An 18,781-nucleotide genomic window follows, 5' to 3' on the forward strand; every position below is an offset into this window, starting at 1 on the left:
CTGAAGCAGGCTTCAGGCTCCGAGCTGTCAGCACAGAGCCTGACACGGGGCTCAAGCTCGCAAACCACGAGATCATGACCTGAGCCAGAAGTCGGACACCTAACTGACTGAGCCACCCAGACACCCCAGATGGACGTAAATCTTGAGTGATCCGGGAACCTGCCAGGGAGAAACCAAAAAGATCAAGGGCATCAGCAGGGGCCAGGGTGGGGCCGGGAAGGAGAGGGACCTGGCTGAGGGAGGCATCTTGGAACTTCCGCTGACCCCATGAGGTCAGAAGAGTGAAGCACCCCCTGTGCTCCTGCTCAGTGCCCCAGCTGAAATCCCACAAGGGGTTTGTCGTGCCCCCCAAGATGGGGAGGCAACCAGGAAGGGAAAGGACTTGGTGTGATGTCATCCCCATCTCCAGATAAGACTGGTTAGGCCCGAGGTCACACTGACAGCCCATAAAGCCCATAGCAAGCTCCGCCCAGGGGCCAAATCCCCAAGCTCAGGATGGTCTTGACATTTCTACCAGGAAAAATCCAAAGAGAACTATCCAGTGATGTGAAAATTGATTCCGTTCAGGTTTTTGTGTCCCTGGAATTTCAGACCTCACCTGAGTTCCTCGGGGGACGGGGGACCCCATGGGTTGGAGATTGGGGAAGTGACATCCTGGGTCAAGATTCTCCTGAGCACTGGTGTGGAAAAGCCCTTCAAAAGCACCAGGCCTGTCTTGATGGAAGGGCCAGGCCAACAGCTCCCAAGAGAAGAGGGTGTGCAAGGGTGCCCGCCCAGTTTAATCAGGATTTGAATAAGCATTTCCCAGTCTTACTAGGTTGTATTCATCTTAATGAATTTGAGGGGCAAAAAAAAATCCCTTAACTGGCATGTCGGTTACTGCAAAGTTCAAAAAGTGGGTTCATTGAAAGGCAGTTATTAAACAGACTAGTTTTTGAGTACAGGCCCCCGAAAGCATCCCACGGATGACTCAATTTTGGCCGAAACTCTGGCCTCCGCATGACCCAGCGGGTGGAGACAGAACTGTCCGCCTGGCGGATGCCATGGGGTCAAGGAGGCTGGAGACAAATCTGAGCCAGCCGGTCTGCCCATTGTAGAGAGCTCTCTACTATTCCTGATACTTACTACTGAAGGGATAGGCCGGGGGAGGGGGGGACAGGCTTCCTGTGGCGCCTCAGCCTCAGCGTGAGGATCCCAGGCCACCAGCCCTGTGGTGTGGTGCAGTCTGACCTGGAGCAGGTGTGGCCTTGCACAATTACATCCTGGTGTGGCCTTGCACAATTACAAGAATGTTATTCTAGACCCCGGCCCCAAGCTCTGGGCCTCAGCATTCCCCACTCTTAATCAAGATACAAGGTACCCACCCTAAAACGCACCTAGTGTTGAGCTCTGAGAGTTCACACACATGGGGTTGGCAGCCATGACCACGTCAAGCCACACGAGTGACCCTACCCCCTGCTTGGGCCAAGGCGTGGGCATAGAGACCACAGAGGGTCCAAGCTTACTGAGGCAGTCAGCAGAAACCTTCCAGAGCCCCCAGTGCCTCCACCGTCGGGAGACCGCCCTCTGGGTGGGGGAACCAGGAAGCAAGGGTGAAAGCCCCTCTCGGGAGGGAGTGGCAAGGGGAGAGGGCAGCCCCTCCCCAGGGCCAGAACCCACTTCCTCCTTTACCACACGCGCCCAGGGAGACAGGCCCAGAGGGCTGGGCCTGCTCCCAGCACCCTCCCCTCTGTCCCTCTGCACAGGAAGGTCGGGGCCACCTGGCCCGGGTGCCTCCCGCCAGCAGGATGGATGAGGAAGGCCCTGACTGCGGCAAAGCCGACTTTGTGCTTTTGGACCAAGTGACCATGGAGGACTTCATGGAAAACCTAAAGCTCAGGTGAACGCAGGGCACCGGGCCCCCTCCCCCACCCCCAAGCTCCCTGGTCCCTGTCAGCCCAGGTTGGGGGGGTGGTGCTTACACACACACACACACACACACACACACACACACACGGACCACTGTCTGGGTGACTACAGGGGGACCTGGCCGGGCACGAAGGACAGTCCTCCCAGGGCAAGGGTGGCCAGCCAGTGATGGGCCGGCTTCCCAGACCCCTGCCTTCCACACAGTCTGGCTGCCTTCTGCCCCCTCCTGCCCGGCAGGGACCGGGAGGGACCGGCAGGTGCCAGCCCCGACAGGGCACACAGTCTCGTGCTGGGCCCTGCCCTGCCGCCCCACTGCCGAGGGAAGCGAGCAGGCCCTGTCCCGGGGTGTAGCTGAGATGATGCTCAGAGGGGCGCATGGGGTGCTGCAGGGCGTGGCTGCTAGAAGTGACATGGGGTCTGATTTGCCCTGCAGGAGCCAGGGGATAGGGAGATGGGGTGGCCGCCAGGACCTGGACAGCTGGACGGCCAGGGGGAACAGAAGGCGGCTGTGGAGCTGGGGGGCACCACCCGCCCGGCACACGTTGTTGAAGGAGGAGGACAGGAGAAGAGCTATTTTGTCCAGGGCTAAGCATAACCTCACTTCATTCTGACAACCTAGCCCATGAGACGGGAGGGCATCCCCAGCTCCATTTTCACGATGGAGCACTGAACCCGGCCACATGGTTCGCAGGGGGCAGATCGGGCGACAAGAGGGTGTGTGGAGGGAGCTGAGCTGGGGGACTCCCTCTACTGAGGCGGCAGCAGAGGAAGAGGAACCCCTGACAGGGAAGGGCCACAAGCTGCTGGGGCAGGGCGGGTCCCAGACCGCTGGGGAGCAGGCAGCCCCGGGTGCCTCCCAGGGCAGAAAGGTCAAGAGGGGGAGGGATGTAGGTCTTGGTGGGGGGTCCCGAAAGGAAGGGCTGAGAGGTCTGAGGACGTGCAGGGGGAGGGGCCGCAGCCCTAGGCCCCCTCCCTGCACTCCTCCCCAGTCCCAGCCATCTGGGTGGGGCTGGGTGGGGGCCTCAGGACGGAAGCAGCCCGAGTCTCCTCCCACTGCCTCCCAGCCTCTTTCTCCTCTCCGACCTCGACCACCTGGCTCCACCTTTCCCAGTGTGGCCTTGGCAAATCGGCCTTTCGTGAAGTGGGTGGTCCTGATTCCTGGTACCCCCGTGGAGAGCAGCGTGGACCCCAACGTGACCCTGCAGCAGGGGTGGGGTTCCAGCAGGATGGCACCGGGAAGTCTCAGATCACCCCGCACCCGCTTCCCACTCTCAGCCCTGGGTGGTCTAGGGCCCCTCCAAGGCTCCCCACAGCGGCCCACGGCCCCAACACCTGGGTGTACAACCCCAGTCCTGAGCGCTGAGGCCCGGCCCCTCCTGTGCCAGGTTCGAGAAGGGCCGCATCTACACCTACATCGGCGAGGTGCTGGTGTCCGTGAACCCCTACCAGGAGCTGCCCCTGTACGGGCCTGAGGCCATCGCCAAGTACCAGGGCCGTGAGCTCTATGAGCGGCCGCCCCACCTCTACGCTGTGGCCAACGCCGCCTACAGGGCAATGAAGCGGCGGTCCAGGGACACCTGCATTGTTATCTCAGGTACGTGCCCCGTCGCCAGGGCCCAGGTAGCCCAGCGTCCCCGGACCCGGTGGAGGGGGGTGCACAGGGAACCGGTCAAGGGGAGCAGCCGCTAATTCTGTCTGACTGTCCGTCTGCCCGGCAGGGGAGAGTGGGGCAGGGAAGACAGAGGCCAGCAAGCATATCATGCAGTACATCGCTGCCGTCACCAACCCCAGCCAGAGGGCAGAAGTGGAGAGGTGAGAGCAGGGAGAGCTGGCCAAGGGGTGGCTCTGGGTATAATGCCTAGAGGGGAAGACCCATAAGAGTTCAGTGGGCTCATCTGTCAGGAGGGCTCCAGGTGACCCTTGCAGGCCCTCTCAACCCCGGGGGAGGCAGGCCCAGTGCCAGGGGGATCCACCGCCAGGAACATGAAGAGGCAAGGTGCACAGGGCCGACAGACAGGCGCTGGGCCCTCAGGCTGACCCCACAGAAGGGAGTAGTTGCCTGGACAGTCAGGAAGGTCCTGGCCCAGATGAGGGCCCGCCTGTCCACCTCCTTGCCCGCTGCTTACCGGCTGTGACTGGTGGGGCCACGTGGGAGCAGCTTCCTGTGTGAGAGCCCCAGTTCTTCCTGGGCCCTTCCTGTCGAGAGGGCCAAGGTGGAGTTCCGGGGGCTGGGGCCCAGTGCTGGAAATTCTGGGCCACCCCGGGACTGGAGGTGCATGGAGGTGCAGGGCAGGGTGTGCTGTCCTCCCTGCAGGCTGCAGGTGCCTGGGAGGCAAGGAGGTGCACTTCCAAGAGCACCTGGCAGGTGGCCTTCCCAGCCCGCAAGATGGGAGGCGGCAGACAGGGGTGCCGGGTCTGCGGCCTCCAGCCTGGCCCCCCTGTCCCGCCAGGGTCAAGGATGTGCTGCTCAAGTCCACGTGCGTGCTGGAGGCCTTCGGGAACGCACGCACCAACCGAAACAACAACTCCAGCCGCTTTGGCAAGTACATGGACATCAACTTCGACTTCAAAGGAGATCCTGTCGGGGGGCACATCCACAGCTACCTGCTGGAGAAGGTGGGCCCTGCTGCCTGGGGTCCGGGGGCAGGATGCACTTTCTGGGAGGTGCCAGGCTCTGAGGGGGCCCCCTCTGCACCAGGCCTGCCTCACCCACTCTGCCCGCACCACCCTGGGGGCTCTGGGAGGGGTCCCCTGCGTGGGGCCAGGGCCCAGCTGCCCTTCTCTCCTCAGTCTCGGGTCCTCAAGCAGCACGTGGGCGAACGGAACTTCCATGCCTTCTACCAGGTGAGCCAAAGCAGGGGTGTGGTGGCGCCCAGGAAGGCCTTCCGACTGCCCCACCCACAGCCCATTTCCCTCCCGGTCTCCCCTCTGCTGTGATACCGCCAGTTCCCTACCCACCCTGCGGCTGGGGAGCTCCCTGGACACCATCGGGACGGTGTCTACACTGGGTGAGGCCCCCTGGATAGGATCTTCCTGGACTCTGGTGGTGTTTATATCATGCCTGACTGCTGAAGCGGGATATTTCTGTACTCCCGTGGTGTCTACAGCATGTCTGACCGCTGGACTCAGGCAGTGTCCACACTGTCAATGAACTCCCTCGGTTTTGTCCTCCTGCACGTTTGCGGGGGGAGTCCTTGGAGTTCGGAGGGCCTGACGAAGGGGTGTGCCTGACCTCCAGGTCCTGCGGGGCTGTGAGGACTCACAGCTGGAAGACTTGCACCTGCAGAGGAACCCCGCCCTGTACAGCTTCACCCGGCAGGGAGCAGGGCTCAATGTGAGTGGGGGTGGGGCTCCGCAGGAGCACCAGGGTGCCCAGGCTCCATGGCGCCAGGTGCCAGGGCACTGGGTATAGGCAGGCGGCAGGACCACAGAGGCCCCGATTTGACGGGGATCCACGGGGAGGAATTGGGGGCTTTGCGTGGGGAGGGGTGCAGCAGGTGAGCAGGCAGGACAGGTCAGAGGCATCACGGGCTCAGCGTGGCACCGGGAGGCTGAGCCCCTCCGTCTGCAGCCCTTGGACAGTGACGAGAGGAGCCACCACCAGGCAGTGATGGAAGCCATGCGGGTGATCGGCTTCAGTCCCGAGGAGGTGGACTCCGTGTGCCGGATCCTGGCCGCCATTCTGCACCTGGTGAGCCCGGCTAGGGGCTGAGGGGCCGTGGTGTCCTAGGGCCACCCCTGGAGGAGGAGACTGGCCTCTGGCAGTCCAGCCCCATAGCCAGCCCTCTCCTGGAGGCCGCCCCGAGCTGGGGGTTTTGTGTGCCCACGTACGGGTCAGGCCTGCAACATGCCACGTCCGTGTCTGGCAGGTGAGCCTGCACTCAGCAGGCTCAACAAAGCTGAGCATCCTGTGGATGCCTCTTGCACCTGTCATTTGAGGTCTGTGTGGCTTTAGGCAGTTGCTCCACCCCTCTGAGCCTCTCTGTGAGGTGGCTTGAAGAGCAGGAGGCACATAGAGGGTGCAGGAGGATGCAGCAGGACCACGGATGTAATGTTCTGGGTGGGAAGCCTTGGAGAAGGCTCTACCGTGCGCTGTGGGCCACTCCCTCATCTGGGGCCACTCCCCTGGCAGAAGCCAGGCCCCCCCCCCACACCCCTATCCCTGCCTATCCTTTCTTCTCCCTGGGTAGAGGTGTGCAGGCAGGCTCCTCTGGGATCTGAGACGGGGAGCCTGACTGTCATGGCTCGCTATCACCAGGGAAACATCGAGTTTGTGGAGATGGAGGAGGGCGGGCTGGAGCAGGGGCATGTGGCCGTGGCTGAGGAGGTGTTGGTGGACCACGTGGCCGAGCTGACGGCAACGCCCCGGGAGTCGGTGATGCGCTGCCTCTTGTCTCGCACTGTGGCCTCAGGAGGCAGGGAGCTCATTGAGAAGGGGCACACGGCTGCAGAGGCCAGCTATGCCCGGGACGCTTGTGCCAAGGTACTCTGGGGGCAGGCTGTGGGGAGGGAGGCGGGGACACCCAGGAGGCCTTCCCAGAGGAGGCAAGGACAGACGCAGCTCAAAGCAGCTGGCTCCTGGCCTCCCCCCAGGCAGTGTACCAGCGGCTGTTTGAGTGGGTGGTGAACCGGATCAACTGTGTCATGGAACCCCGCGGCCGGGACCCCCGGCGTGACGGCAAGGACACAGTTATCGGCGTGCTGGACATCTATGGCTTCGAAGTGTTCCCTGTGAACAGGTGGGCGGCCCAACCACCGCATCCCACACTCTGACCCCAACCTCTAGGGCCGCCTTAGTCCCATGGAGCTCCGCAGGGCTAGGGAGCAGGATGTGCAGCGTCTGTCTGTCTCAGCTGGTCCCTAGCCCCAGGCTCATGCCCCCGAGTGTGCCTCAACTGTGCTTCCCATCCAGTGGTGCCCAAGAAGGCAAGATTTGGGGCTCACTTCCCCTGGCCATGACTCCCAAATCCACTCTGGAGTATTGGCGGGGGTGGGGGGGGTGGTCTGGAGCGGGAGATGCTCCCCCACAGTGGGGCGCCTCGGGGGAACTTCAGGGGAGCTATTCCGGGAGGGGCCGCTGTGGGTGCATGGGCTCTACACAGAGCAAACAGCCCCAGACGGGCCGGCAGGGCGAGTGCAGGGTGTAACCGCAGGCCCCTCCGCTGCCCGCAGCTTCGAGCAGTTCTGCATCAACTATTGCAACGAGAAGCTGCAGCAACTGTTCATCCAGCTTATCCTGAAGCAGGAGCAGGAAGAGTATGAGCGGGAGGGCATTGCCTGGCAGAGCGTGAGTGCCGGCAAGGGTGTGCGGGGCCACGGGGGGCGGTGCGCACGGGGGCCCTGGGGCACGGAGTGGCCCGGGCTCACGGGCACACTTGGAGACGCCAGCCGCTCTGCAGGTGGACTACTTCAACAACGCCACCATCGTGGACCTGGTGGAGCGGCCCCACCGTGGCGTGCTGGCCATGCTGGATGAGGCCTGCAGTGCCGCGGGCACCATCACTGACCGGATCTTCCTGCAGAGCCTGGACACGCACCACCGCCACCATGCACACTACACCAGCCGCCAGGTGCTCCTCTGCCCCCTGCGGCCGCCCCCGCCCCACTTGTCCCCAGCTGGTCCCTGTCTGAGCCCCACAGGCACCGTGCTGCCTGTCTTGGTGGGACCTTGGTGGCCAGGCCTCCCCTCAAGGACGGTCTTCTGTGCCAACCCCTGCCCTGTGCCTTGACCCTGGCCCACCCCCTCCCCAGCTCTGCCCCACAGACAAGACCATGGAGTTTGGCCGAGACTTCCGGATCAAGCACTATGCAGGGGATGTCACGTAAGGCCCTCTCACCATTTTTTTTTTTTTTTTTACTTTTTCTTAGTTTATTTATTTAGTTTGCGAGAGAGAGTACAGCAGGGGAGGGGCAGAGAGAAGGAGAGACACATTCCCAAGCAGGCTGTCAGCACAGAGCCAAGTGTGGAGCTTGAACTCATGAACCTTGAGATCATGGCCTGAGCTGAGATTGAGAGTCGGACACCTAACCGACTGAGCCACCCAGGCACCCCATCTCCCCTTCTTGCACGCTTGAGACGTGCCTGTCAGCAGGTACACAAGTGAAACGCATGAAATGGAGGTTTTAAGATCAGAGCTCTCAGTCCTGCCTGCACTATAGAATCCTCTGGAAGCTTTAAAAGATGCTCTCATCTAGGCCCCACCCCATGCTGGTGCTGGGGGAGGGACACTCTATTATGGAGGCGTCCTCCCTGGAGGTGCAGGTTGGGAGCTGGGGGTGGGGCGCAAAGGGGCCAAAGTCAGTGTTTCCAACAAGCTCAGTACCAATGCCCGCGGAGTCCTTCAGAAATCTCCGTGCTATTTTTACAAATTTACCTGTTGCTCACCTCATCCTGACTGGGACTTGAGGTGGCCCACAGGGAGAGGCACAAGTGTCTACTTGTCCCTCACAAGGACAAGAAGCGGAGAAGACAGTGCAGCCAGAGGTCAGACCCCATGCCCGCAGCCTTTGCCGGAGCCCCAGGTGGAGCCAAGAGTTTGGCCCTGAGCGATTTCTAGCCTTTGTCATCAAAGGGCAAGACAAGGAATCTGAGGTTCTTGGTGCCACAGTCAAAACAGACCAATGAGTCAGGAGTTCCTCATTTAATTGCTGCCACTGATACTTATAGAAACTCAGTAGGCGCTGTTCTGAGCATGTGATGTGTATCAGGGCACAGACGGGTTGTCACTGGTCCCAGGCCACACAGCACGTATGCACTAGAGCCAGGGTTCAGTGCCGTGGGCACAACCACCGACTCATATTCTTGGAGGGAGGCTCTCAGAGAGGGGAGTCTTATGTGGGTGTTGGAGGGGGGAAGGGGGGAGGCTGGTGGGGACTTCTGGGGCTGTCAGAGGCCCCTCACCAGCCCTGCCTCTGCAGGTACTCAGTGGAGGGCTTCATCGACAAGAACAGGGACCACCTGTTCCAGGACTTCAAGCGGCTGCTGTACAACAGGTGTGTGGGCCAGAGGTGCAGGCCGAGCCCCAGGGCTTCAAGCACGACATGCTTTCAGACGCCCAGGTCTGACACCCGCCTCATGGGCTGACAGCCTGAGGTTTAACACGGAGGCCACAAAGCTTACCAGTGGCAGAGCTGGGGCGGGGCTGCCCTCCAGAGGGCGGCTGGGGATGTGGCCTGTGTTTGCAGCTCAGACCCCACCCTGCGGGCCATGTGGCCAGACGGGCAGCAGGACATCACAGAGGTGACCAAGCGCCCCCTGACAGCCGGCACCCTCTTCAAGAACTCCATGGTGGCCCTGGTGGAAAACCTGGCCTCCAAGGTACTGCCTCCTGCCCCTGCCCCCGCCTTGGATCTTTCCAGGTCCTTCTGTCTGTGCCTGTGCATCAAACTGCACCCCCCCCCCCCCCGCGCCAACTTCTGCACATCTTGGGAAAGGTGGTGTTCACCTCCTGCAGTGAGCTGCACCCCACCCCCACGCCCACCTCCACCAGCCAGCAGGAACCCGCCACAGTGCCAATGACATGTCCTGGGCTGGGCTGAAGCCTGAGTAAATTCATGGTTTGAAGCCTCTTTCCTGTCCCCACCGCCTAGTGCATGGGCGGGACTCACAGGGACAGGAAAGCAGCTTCTTGGGGAGCTCAAAGTCAAAAGGGACCTCAGGAAGACCCCAGAGCCCGCTTAGCCACAGAACATGTGGACATTCAGCCTGGCCTCTGCGGAGGCAAGAGGGAGGCCGGCACAGCCCCTCAGCCTCCCCTTTCCCCTGCAAGAGCCCCTTCCCATACACACAGTGAGGGAGTGGGGCAAGGGGCACACCTGCCAGGTGGCCGGGTGGGGGGGCTGACGCTGGTCTCCCTGAGTGTCCTCTGTCGTGGCAGGAGCCTTTCTACGTCCGCTGCATCAAGCCCAATGAGGACAAGGTGGCCGCAAAGCTGGACGAGGGCCACTGTCGCCACCAGGTCGAGTACCTGGGGTTGCTGGAGAATGTGCGTGTCCGGAGGGCCGGCTTTGCTTCCCGCCAGCCCTACCCTCGGTTCCTGCTCAGGTACCACTCCCTGTGACTAGGAGCCCCATCCCCCCAGTGTCTGTCCCCCACGGGCTCCAGTGAGGAGTCTGAGGGGTAGGCAGAGGGTCCCAGACGCAGCCAGGGCCCCTCAGACGCAGACACGCAGGACACTGGCAGCAAGGACCCTTGCAGGACAGGACAGGGTGGCCGTGGGCTGGAGTGAGTGGCATGTGGGGCGGTGGCATGGGCCAGGTGTGACAGGCCAGCGTGGGGCGGCTCCACACCTGTCCCTAGAGCATGGCGCCCACCGCCCCGTCCTGCATCACAGGTACAAGATGACCTGTGAGTATACGTGGCCCAACCACCTCCTGGGCTCCGACAGGGCAGCCACGAGTGCCCTCCTGGAGCAGCACGGGCTGCAGGGCGATGTGGCCTTTGGCCACACCAAGCTCTTCATCCGCTCACCCCAGACTTTGGTCACACTGGAGCAGAGCCGCGCGCGCCTCATTCCCATCATCGTGCTGCTGCTGCAGAAGGTGTGCCCGGCTGGGTGCCCACCATGGAGAGTGTGGGGAGAAGGGTGTTCACCTTGGGGGGAGGCGGGAATGGGTGTGCACCTTGGGGGGAGGGGGGAGGGGTGTGCACCTGGAGGGGGGAGGGGTGGGTGTGCACCACCTGGAGTTGGGGGTGTGCGTGCACCGACGGGCCCACAGGCACACCTCCAGGCACCACAGGAATCCCCTTTAGCCAGAGACAGACCAGGACTAAAACTGACTTAATCAAAAAGTATGGCTGTGGTTCAGTTCACCTCAGTCCTTGAGGCTGTCGGTTCCAGGCTGGGGTGGATCCACGTGCTCAGAACAAGATTTTTAGGAATCTGGCTGCCATCTTTTTACCTTCCTTTTTTTTTTTTTTTTTTTTTTTTTTTACTTTTTTTTTCTTTTTTCTAAAAGTCTTGGGACCTGGACAAAACCATGCATGCTGGTGCTCCAAACTCCCCCACCTACTCCCCGCAATCAGTTGTGTCACCCTGTGACCAGTGTGGTTTTCTGCAGACACCTGCACCCCACCTCAGTTCTGTTCAAGCAAATCATTTTGTTTAGAGTCGTTTCAGGATGTGTTTCTAAAGGATGGGGATGCCGCCGTGTCTCTCCCTGTTTAACATTTTAAACCTACTGAAAAGTCAACAGATTTCTCTGATTACTTACTGTCCACCTGGACTGCTACATCCTGTGCCCCCTACCCCACCTCTGTGCGTCTGTCCCCACACCCACATTCAGACACTCATACACGTGTATTTCTGTTTTCCTGAATTCTATAAAGTAATGACACCCCCAAATATCTCAGCACACATATCCTAAGAACAAGGATGTCAAACCATGCTGACCTTAGCAGACAAGAAACCTAATGCTGATAAAACATCATCCGTATATCTGAATCACACGCAGCCTGTGTTCAGGTTTCCACAAATGTCCCACTATTACTTCTCACATCTTTACAAACCCAGCCAGTGACAACACACTGCATTTAATAATTGTTAGCTTTGCTCTCTCTCCTAACACATAGGAGGTTTTTAGGAACAGGACACAATACCTCTGTCACAGAAACAGGACTCAGGAGGCTCACACTGGGTCCTTGTGGCCCCATGTTTCCAGGGCTGTCCACAGTGCCATCCATCCTGTCCTCCATCTGTTTGAGTCTGGGCTGCCTGCTGTGGGGCTCTAGTCTGGGTTTTCATGGTTGTATTCTTGGGGTGCCCCCCATCTTGGGGCCTCCTGGGGTTGGAGGTCAGACCTGGGCCAGCTCAGCTCAGCCCCTCGTGGGGGGGAAGCACCCACACCTGCGGGTGTCGGATCTTCCGTCTAAGGGTGTGCAGCGGGAGCTCTCCCAGGGGTCAGGGCCGTGTGCCCACCTGGGAAGCAGCCTGCCGCCAGGTGGAGGTGGCCCCTGGGCGACACAGACAGGTCAGCCTTGCCCAGCAGCAGGCTGTGGGTGGAGGGGGTGGGGGCCTGGCCGGGCCTGATGAGAGCCTGGCTGGCCCCCCAGGCATGGCGCGGCACGTTGGCCAGGTGGCGCTGCCGGCGTCTCCGGGCCGTCTACACCATCATGCGCTGGTTCCGGAAGCACAAAGTGCGCACTCACCTGGCGGAGCTGCACAGGCGCTTCCAGGCCGCGAGGCAGCCCCCCTTGTACGGCCGGGACCTGGTCTGGCCGACGCCCCCTGCTGTGCTGCAGCCCTTCCAGGACACCTGCCGGTTGCTGTTCTGCAGGTGCGAGCCCTCAGCCCCACCCCTGCGCTCTCCCCCACGCAGCTAGCGCCCACTGAACCCCCGGTGCCAGTCACCTGCACCTCGCAAGCCCCGTTTCATAAGCGGGAAAACAGGAGGCCGTGCACATTAGCTGGGTCCCCACACCCCCACGGTCATCAGCAGAGCCCCGAGGTCTCCTTGCTGGAAGCCTGCAGAGGACGGTGGCTGGCTGGGGCCAGGCAGTGGGGGAAACAGCATCTGAGTAGAGCTCTGAAGGTTGGGCAGGAGTTCTCCGGGAGGGAGCCCCAGCAACTGCTGTGCTCAGACCAGGGAGGCTGAAACACACGGCGGCCAGGGCCAGGCTGAGAGGCTGGGCCTTGTCCCATGGGGGAAGGGAGTAGAGGCCATGCATGTGAGTTCTGGGGGGCAGAACCTGGGATGGGGTCCATCTGACCACCAGGTTCCCTTCAGGTGGCGGGCCCGGCAGCTGGTGAAGAACATCCCACCTTCAGACATGGCCCAGATCAAGGCCAAGGTGGCTGCCATGGGGATCCTGCAAGAGCTGCGGCAGGACTGGGGCTGCCGGCGGGCCTGGGCCCGGGACTACTTGTCCTCTGTGAGTGCTGGGGCAGTGAAGGCTGGGCACCAAGGAAAGGCTCAAGGCTAGACCTTGCCGGTGTCCACCCCCAGTGTCCTCTCCCAGGGCTTGGCTGTCCAGCCGGCTTGGAGGCCATGCCCCTCTGCCAGCCCCTTGCCTCTGAAGTTTCAGCTTTCCACCCAGAACCAGCTGGCCTGGGCTTTACTGAACATGGTCTCCTCCACCCTCTGTCCCCCACCCACCCCCTTCTTGGGCTCATGCACCCCTATGCCATGGCTCCCCTTGGCCCTCACACAGGCACCGGGAGCTGTGCCCCTGGCCCCATTCTACAGGGGATGAAGGCCAGGGGCTCAAAGTTTTCCCTGGTCCTGTCTGGCCCCTGCCATCCCAGCTTCTGGGCTGGTGGGCAGCAGTGGAGGGCACAGGCCTGTAGAACCTGGGGCTGCACCGGTCCGTGCAGGGGGGCCCCCAGAGAACCCAGGGGAGGCTGCACAAGGCCTCACTCAGCTTGGCTTCCAAAGCGAAGGGTAGCCATGTGGATTCACCAGACTTGCTGCTGGTCAAGCAAGGACCTCCCTCAGGCAGGCCCCATCTGTCCTCAGGCCACCGACAACCCCACAGCCTCTGGCCTGTTCGCCCAGCGACTGAACGCTCTCCGCGAGAAGGACGGCTTTGGGACTGTGCTCTTCTCCAGCCACGTCCGTAAGGTGAGAAGTGGGGCCGGAGAGCCGCAGCCCAGCCCAGCCCAGGGTGGAGGTTTCGGGAGCTGTCAGCTCCACCCCGGTCCGTGAAAACCTGGGCCCAGGGAGAGGAGGCCCTGGGGCGCGACAGGACCCCCAAAGCACCTGTCCCGCAGGTGAATCGCTTCAACAAGAGACAGGACCGGGCTCTCCTGCTCACTGACCGGCACCTTTACAAGCTGGACCCGGGCCGTCAGTACCGGGTGATGCGGACTGTGCCCCTGGCTTTGGTGAGCCCCGTGGGGGTGAGGTGGTGGCTTCTGCGGGGCCCTGCCCCTCGAGCCTACCTGGGAAGACTTGAGCTTTCTAGAACTCAGCATCAGCTCGGTGTGGCGGGAAAGGCAGGGACCGAGCCGCGGGGCCCTCTTCCCCACACCCCTGTCTCCTGCCCCACCATGCTCTTGCCCCTGTGGGGGAGGGGGTGCTGTAACCGCGTGGGGGCCCACCTGGTGCGTTGGCCATGCCGCTGGCGCCGGTTAGACATTAATGGGTGGAGGGCAGAAGGTTCAGCGTCCCGCCACGCCAGCACACTCAGGGTGAGAGCCGCAGGGCAGTGGTGGCACCGGGTTAGAGGCGCCCTTCGAGAACATTCCACCCTGTCCTGGAGCAAGTTCTCGGGAGCAGCGCTTGGGCCAGTCCTCCCCTTTGGGGCGGACCCGGGGCGGGAGCCCGGGGGGGGGGGGGGGGGTGGGGGGGGGAGCTCGCAGGGGGCCGCAGGGACAGCCGGGTGGGGAGGGGGTGGGCGGCTGAACCTAGCTAGCCCTCGCTGAGCAGGTGACCGGGCTGAGCGTGACCAGTGGGCGGGACCAGCTGGTGGTGCTGCACGCGCGGGGCCAGGACGACCTAGTCGTGTGTCTGCACCGCTCCCAGCCGCCGCTGGACAACCGCGTCGGGGAGCTGGTGGGGGTGCTGGCGGCGCACTGCCAGGGGTGAGTCAGGGGCGCGCGGGGGTGGGGGGGGGCTCTTCCAGGGGTGAGTCCAGGGCGCGGGGGTGGGGGGGGTGCACTGGCAGGTATGAATCCGGGGCGCGCGGGGGTGGGGGGCACTGCCAGGGGTGAGTCCTGGGGCGCGGGGGGCTGGGCACTGCCAGGGGTGAGTCCTGGGGCACGGGGACAGGGGGCGCACTGCCAGGGGTGAGTCTCGGAGCGCACAAGGGAGGGTGCTGCGCCTCGGATCCCGCCCCGCCCCTGACGGCCCTCCTGCCCGGATTCAGGGAGGGGTGCGCCCTGGAGGTCCGTGTCTCCGACTGCATCCCGCTGAGCCAGCGCGGGGCCCGGCGCCTCGTGTCAGTGGAGCCGAAGCCCGAGCAGCCGGAGCCAGATTTCCGCTGCAGCCGCGGGGCCTACACCCTCCTCTGGCCGAGCCGCTGACCCGCCGGCCGTGCCCCGCACCCCCCCCCCCCCCAACGCCAGCCCTGCAACGCACAATAAAGGAAGCGTGTCTCTGCCCTTCCAGACTTGCATCTGTGGGTGGACGTCCGCACAACTGCCAACAACTTGGGAAACGTCACCCCAGCATCCTCCGCTGACCCCGTGAGGTCATGGGAAGGGGAGGAAGAGGCCTGGGGGCCCAGTTCGGTGGGGCAGCAAGACCCGGTTCTTCCAGGGACCCCAGACTGGACCCGCTGGATGTGCTGCCCACAGTCCAGGAGGAAAAGTGCCCTTTATGTTCCAGGGCCAGGGTCTCTTTTCCTGTTCCCCTCCCATAAGGCTCCTCGCCTTATCCCTACTGAGCCATGGGGAAGCTCGGGGCTCCCAGGGCCACCTCAGGGCAGGGCTGTGGCTAAGCGCAGCAGACACTGTCCCAGCTGCTGTGTCTCTGCTGAGTGCGGGCATTCCAGGCCCCAGGAACCCTCCCTCTGGGACACAAAGGACCTTGAGTCCGGGGCTGTTCAGAAACCACCCAGAGGAAGATGGATACGCCTCCCTCTCTCTGGCCAGTAGAGTGGGTGGGTCCCCAGCCCCTCTGTCCCTCAGTGTCCCAGCCCTGCCATCCCCACCCCCAGAAATCTCTGTCCGTAGGTGGCCCCTTCCTCCTGGGACTCACTAAATTTGGGTAGCATCCTTGCGTTGTTGTTCCCAGTTGATATGGAAGGACGTGGCATGTGTCCACCACAGCCACCTGGAAGGGCTCACAACTTCTGAGGCCTCCCCAGGGGGTGCGGCAGGTCGCCACCTGCTGGGTGGGTGGCTGTGTTAGGCTGTTCCTGCCCTGGGAGCCCAGCCGGGAGGCCCATGGAGAGTCCCACATAGCCCGCTCCCACGTCTGTCCCCAGCTCTGGTGGCCTTGGGACAAGCCAGCCCTTCTCTGAAGAGCAAGCTGACGGTGAAGGGTGCTCAGATACCCTGGGATCCAGAGAGTCAGCTGCTCTGCACAGCGGGTGGTCCTGGCCAAGGCCAGCAGGACAGCCTGCTTCCTTTCCGGGTTCTCTGCGGCTTTGTGAGGGAGAAAACACTTCCTGGCCACATTTGGGGGTCCAGCCCTGCCGGGGGTGCTCCATGCTGCAGGCCCAGAGCCAAAAGTGGTTTCTCCAGCCTCCAGACAGGAGCGTCATGGCTGCCGGGCAGGTTCCCCGGGCTGCAGGGTCTGGATACCAGCAGAGGGGTCAGGAGACAGGCCAGGAAGAGGAAGGTCTGGACCCCTGTATTCAACCTCACATCAGTCTACAAATCCTCCAATTTGTCACATAAGGAGTGCTTTGCAAATGACACTCAGCCCCGTACCTGCCGAGGTCAGAGGTCAGTGTGAGCTTTATCTTGCTCTGTGACGGGGGGAGGGGACAGGTTCTGTGACCAGCCATCATGTGCTGAGTGGGGCAGATCCAGGCACACACGCCCCACAGCACACCAGCCGAGGCACTGGCTTTGCTGAGTCACGAGACTCAGCCTTTGCTGCCCCTCACGGGGCAGGGCCTCGGTGCCCTCTGGCCTCGGGTGGATGTTCGCGCCCAAGCAGGATCCCCCAGACTCCAGGCTGGCCCTGAGAAGAGGTGGGGGCGTCTCCGGGCCCAGGCCTTGAGAAGCCAGAGACACGTGGCAAGGGGCCACGTCACAAGGGGCCACGTCGGGAAGAGCACGAGACACAGAGAGAGACAGAGGTGGGGCGGAGGCGGCCAGACCAGCAGTTTTGAGCAGTGGTGGTTTTAAGCCACTACATCCAGTGGTGATGTTTTTTGCACTGTGATAGGTAATGGAAACAAAGATTAAGCTTTCTGACCCATGTCTGCATATCTTTCCGTGTCCCCAAGTCTAGCCAATGAGCTGTCATAAGTTGTCTGAGCTTCTCTGCAATAGTCTTGCACATCTTTATCACATGAATTCGTGGGACCACTGGATTTGGGTGCTGTCGTAAATGATAACTTTTTATTTTTATTTTTTTTTGTTAACTTTTTAAAAAATGTTATTTATAAAGAATAATAGGGGCACCTGGGTGGCTCAGTCGTTTAAGCGTCCAACTTCGGCTTAGGTTGTGATCTCACGGTTCATGAGTTCAAGGTCTATGTCCAGCTCTGTGCGGACAGCTCAGAGCCTGGAGCTGCTTCAGATTCTGTCTCCCTTTCTCTCTGCCCCCCCTCCCCACCCCCCCACTCGTGCTCTGTCTCTCTCAAAAATAAAATTAGAAAAATATAATAAAAAATAAAAGAATAATACAATAACTATATATCCAATACTAAGAGTGAACCGTGAACATTTTGCCACATTTGGTTCAATTTTTCCTGAAATATTTTCAGGTTAATTGTAGGTACCACACCATTTCATCCCTAAATATATCAATACGCACCTCTCAAAATAAAGCATGTTATCTTACATGACCAAAAGCTGGGATCAAAACTAACAAAACGTGTAGTAATTCCCTTATGTCGCTGAACACTTGGTCAACGCTGTTTTCGCCAAATGTCCTTTTACAGTTGGTTTGTAAGAACTGTTATCAAAATAAAATCCACATATTTGTCTCAATCCTTATCCAAGCAAAGGTCCCACATGGTAAGCCTCTTTGTCCTGTGAAGTTCTCAGAATCCACTTGTGTGCTCAGCATTGTGGACCCCAAGTTTATAGACGAGGGGCTTGGCCATGGAGAGGGGTTGTCAGGAGGGGCCCAGGAGCTGGGTGAAGACCCCTCCTCCCACAGAAGGGGCCAGCTGTGCAGTCTTGGGTCCTGACCCACCGAGCCGTCCCACTGAGGGTGGGAATTGCTCACGTAGAGGGTGTCCGTGCCTAAAGCATACACACTCCTGCAGAAGGGCCCCAAAATGTGCCCACGGAATGCCCCTGCTGGCTCCTGAGGGGAAAAGAGGGGAGTGGTGTGGGGGCCTGGGGAGGCCAAGCAGCTTGGGGCTTGTCTGGAAAGGGTGTTCACAGGAGAGGGTGGTCTGCCCATGGTCTTGGAAAGACCTGAAACAACGAGAGCTCCTGGCTCACCAGCTGCCCATCGGATGGGCACAAACCTCCTGGCTGAGGGGAGTCGTCGGACCTCCTCATGGGGCCACACCAGGTGGGCCCTCAGGATGCACTTGCGGCAGGAGGAAAGGGCCCCCCAGGGCGCGGCCAGCCCAAGGGAGGGTCACCAAAAGGAGGCAGGAGCCTTTTATGGGAGAAGACCTCCCCCAGACACCCCCAGCCAAGGCCAGACCTGGTGCTGTGCCTGAGCTGTCAGCACAGAGCCCAATGCGGGGCTCAAACTCCTGAACCATGAGATCATGACCTGAGCCGAAGTCAGATGCTTAACCGACTGAGCCTCCCAGGTGCCCCAGCGCTACGATTTTCACTTATATGTCTGGGTCTGTGATCTGTCTGGAATTAGTTTTTGCGTCTGGTGTAAAGTAAATGTACATGTTCATTCGTTTTCCCACATGGACATTCAGTATCCAGCACCATTCGGTGACAGTATCTTCCCTCCCGTAGACCTGAGTCCTACTTTCATTTACCAATGGTGTTTTTGAGTCCACCTCTCCGTGTGTCTGTGTGTTTAGAGGTGGCTCTGAGTATTACCGTGTGCCTATGTGACCCGTCACAGGCCCCCTGCATTGACGTGCCACGTTCCTGTGATCCCCACCCTCCTGTGTTTTCCTACTGCAAAGCCTTATCTTGTGAGAACGGAACTCTCTTCGTCCTCTTCTTTGTGATTTTAATACCTGGATTTCATTTATCTCCTGCATTTTTATTCTCAAGACTTCTAGAATAGTTCCTGCAGGGAAAAAAAAAAAAACTTAAATAATACGCAGGGTAGTGAAAGTCACTATCGCCTTCTTGATTGAGGGGATGCCTGGATCGTGCTCCCACGT

The 18,781-nt window shown here is 60.9% G+C and overlaps 1 protein-coding gene across 2 annotated transcripts; it reads left to right on the forward strand.

Moving 5' to 3' along the window:
* Positions 1–1,188: 1,188 nt before the first annotated feature.
* Positions 1,189–17,437, forward strand: MYO1G (myosin IG). 2 transcript variants are annotated; one of them, XM_053218762.1, is made up of 22 exons: positions 1,191–1,879; positions 3,294–3,502; positions 3,627–3,720; positions 4,359–4,524; positions 4,699–4,752; positions 5,147–5,242; positions 5,480–5,599; positions 6,167–6,391; positions 6,502–6,647; positions 7,081–7,195; positions 7,308–7,478; positions 7,660–7,730; positions 8,827–8,901; positions 9,094–9,226; positions 9,786–9,952; positions 10,242–10,449; positions 11,960–12,183; positions 12,634–12,778; positions 13,363–13,467; positions 13,617–13,730; positions 14,275–14,429; positions 14,714–17,434. In XM_053218762.1, exons 1-22 carry the CDS (start codon positions 1,788–1,790, stop codon positions 14,868–14,870), a joined length of 3,042 nt encoding a protein of 1,013 aa, XP_053074737.1. In that variant the 5' UTR covers positions 1,191–1,787; the 3' UTR covers positions 14,871–17,434. The 2 variants fall into 2 exon arrangements, with proteins under 2 accessions (XP_053074738.1, XP_053074737.1); XM_053218763.1 differs by lacking the exon at positions 4,699–4,752 and having other exon boundaries at positions 1,189–1,879; positions 14,714–17,437.
* Positions 17,438–18,781: the final 1,344 nt, after the last annotated feature.

Source organism: Acinonyx jubatus, chromosome A2 (assembly GCF_027475565.1).
Source record: "Acinonyx jubatus isolate Ajub_Pintada_27869175 chromosome A2, VMU_Ajub_asm_v1.0, whole genome shotgun sequence".
NCBI classification, from domain to species: domain Eukaryota; kingdom Metazoa; phylum Chordata; class Mammalia; order Carnivora; family Felidae; genus Acinonyx; species Acinonyx jubatus.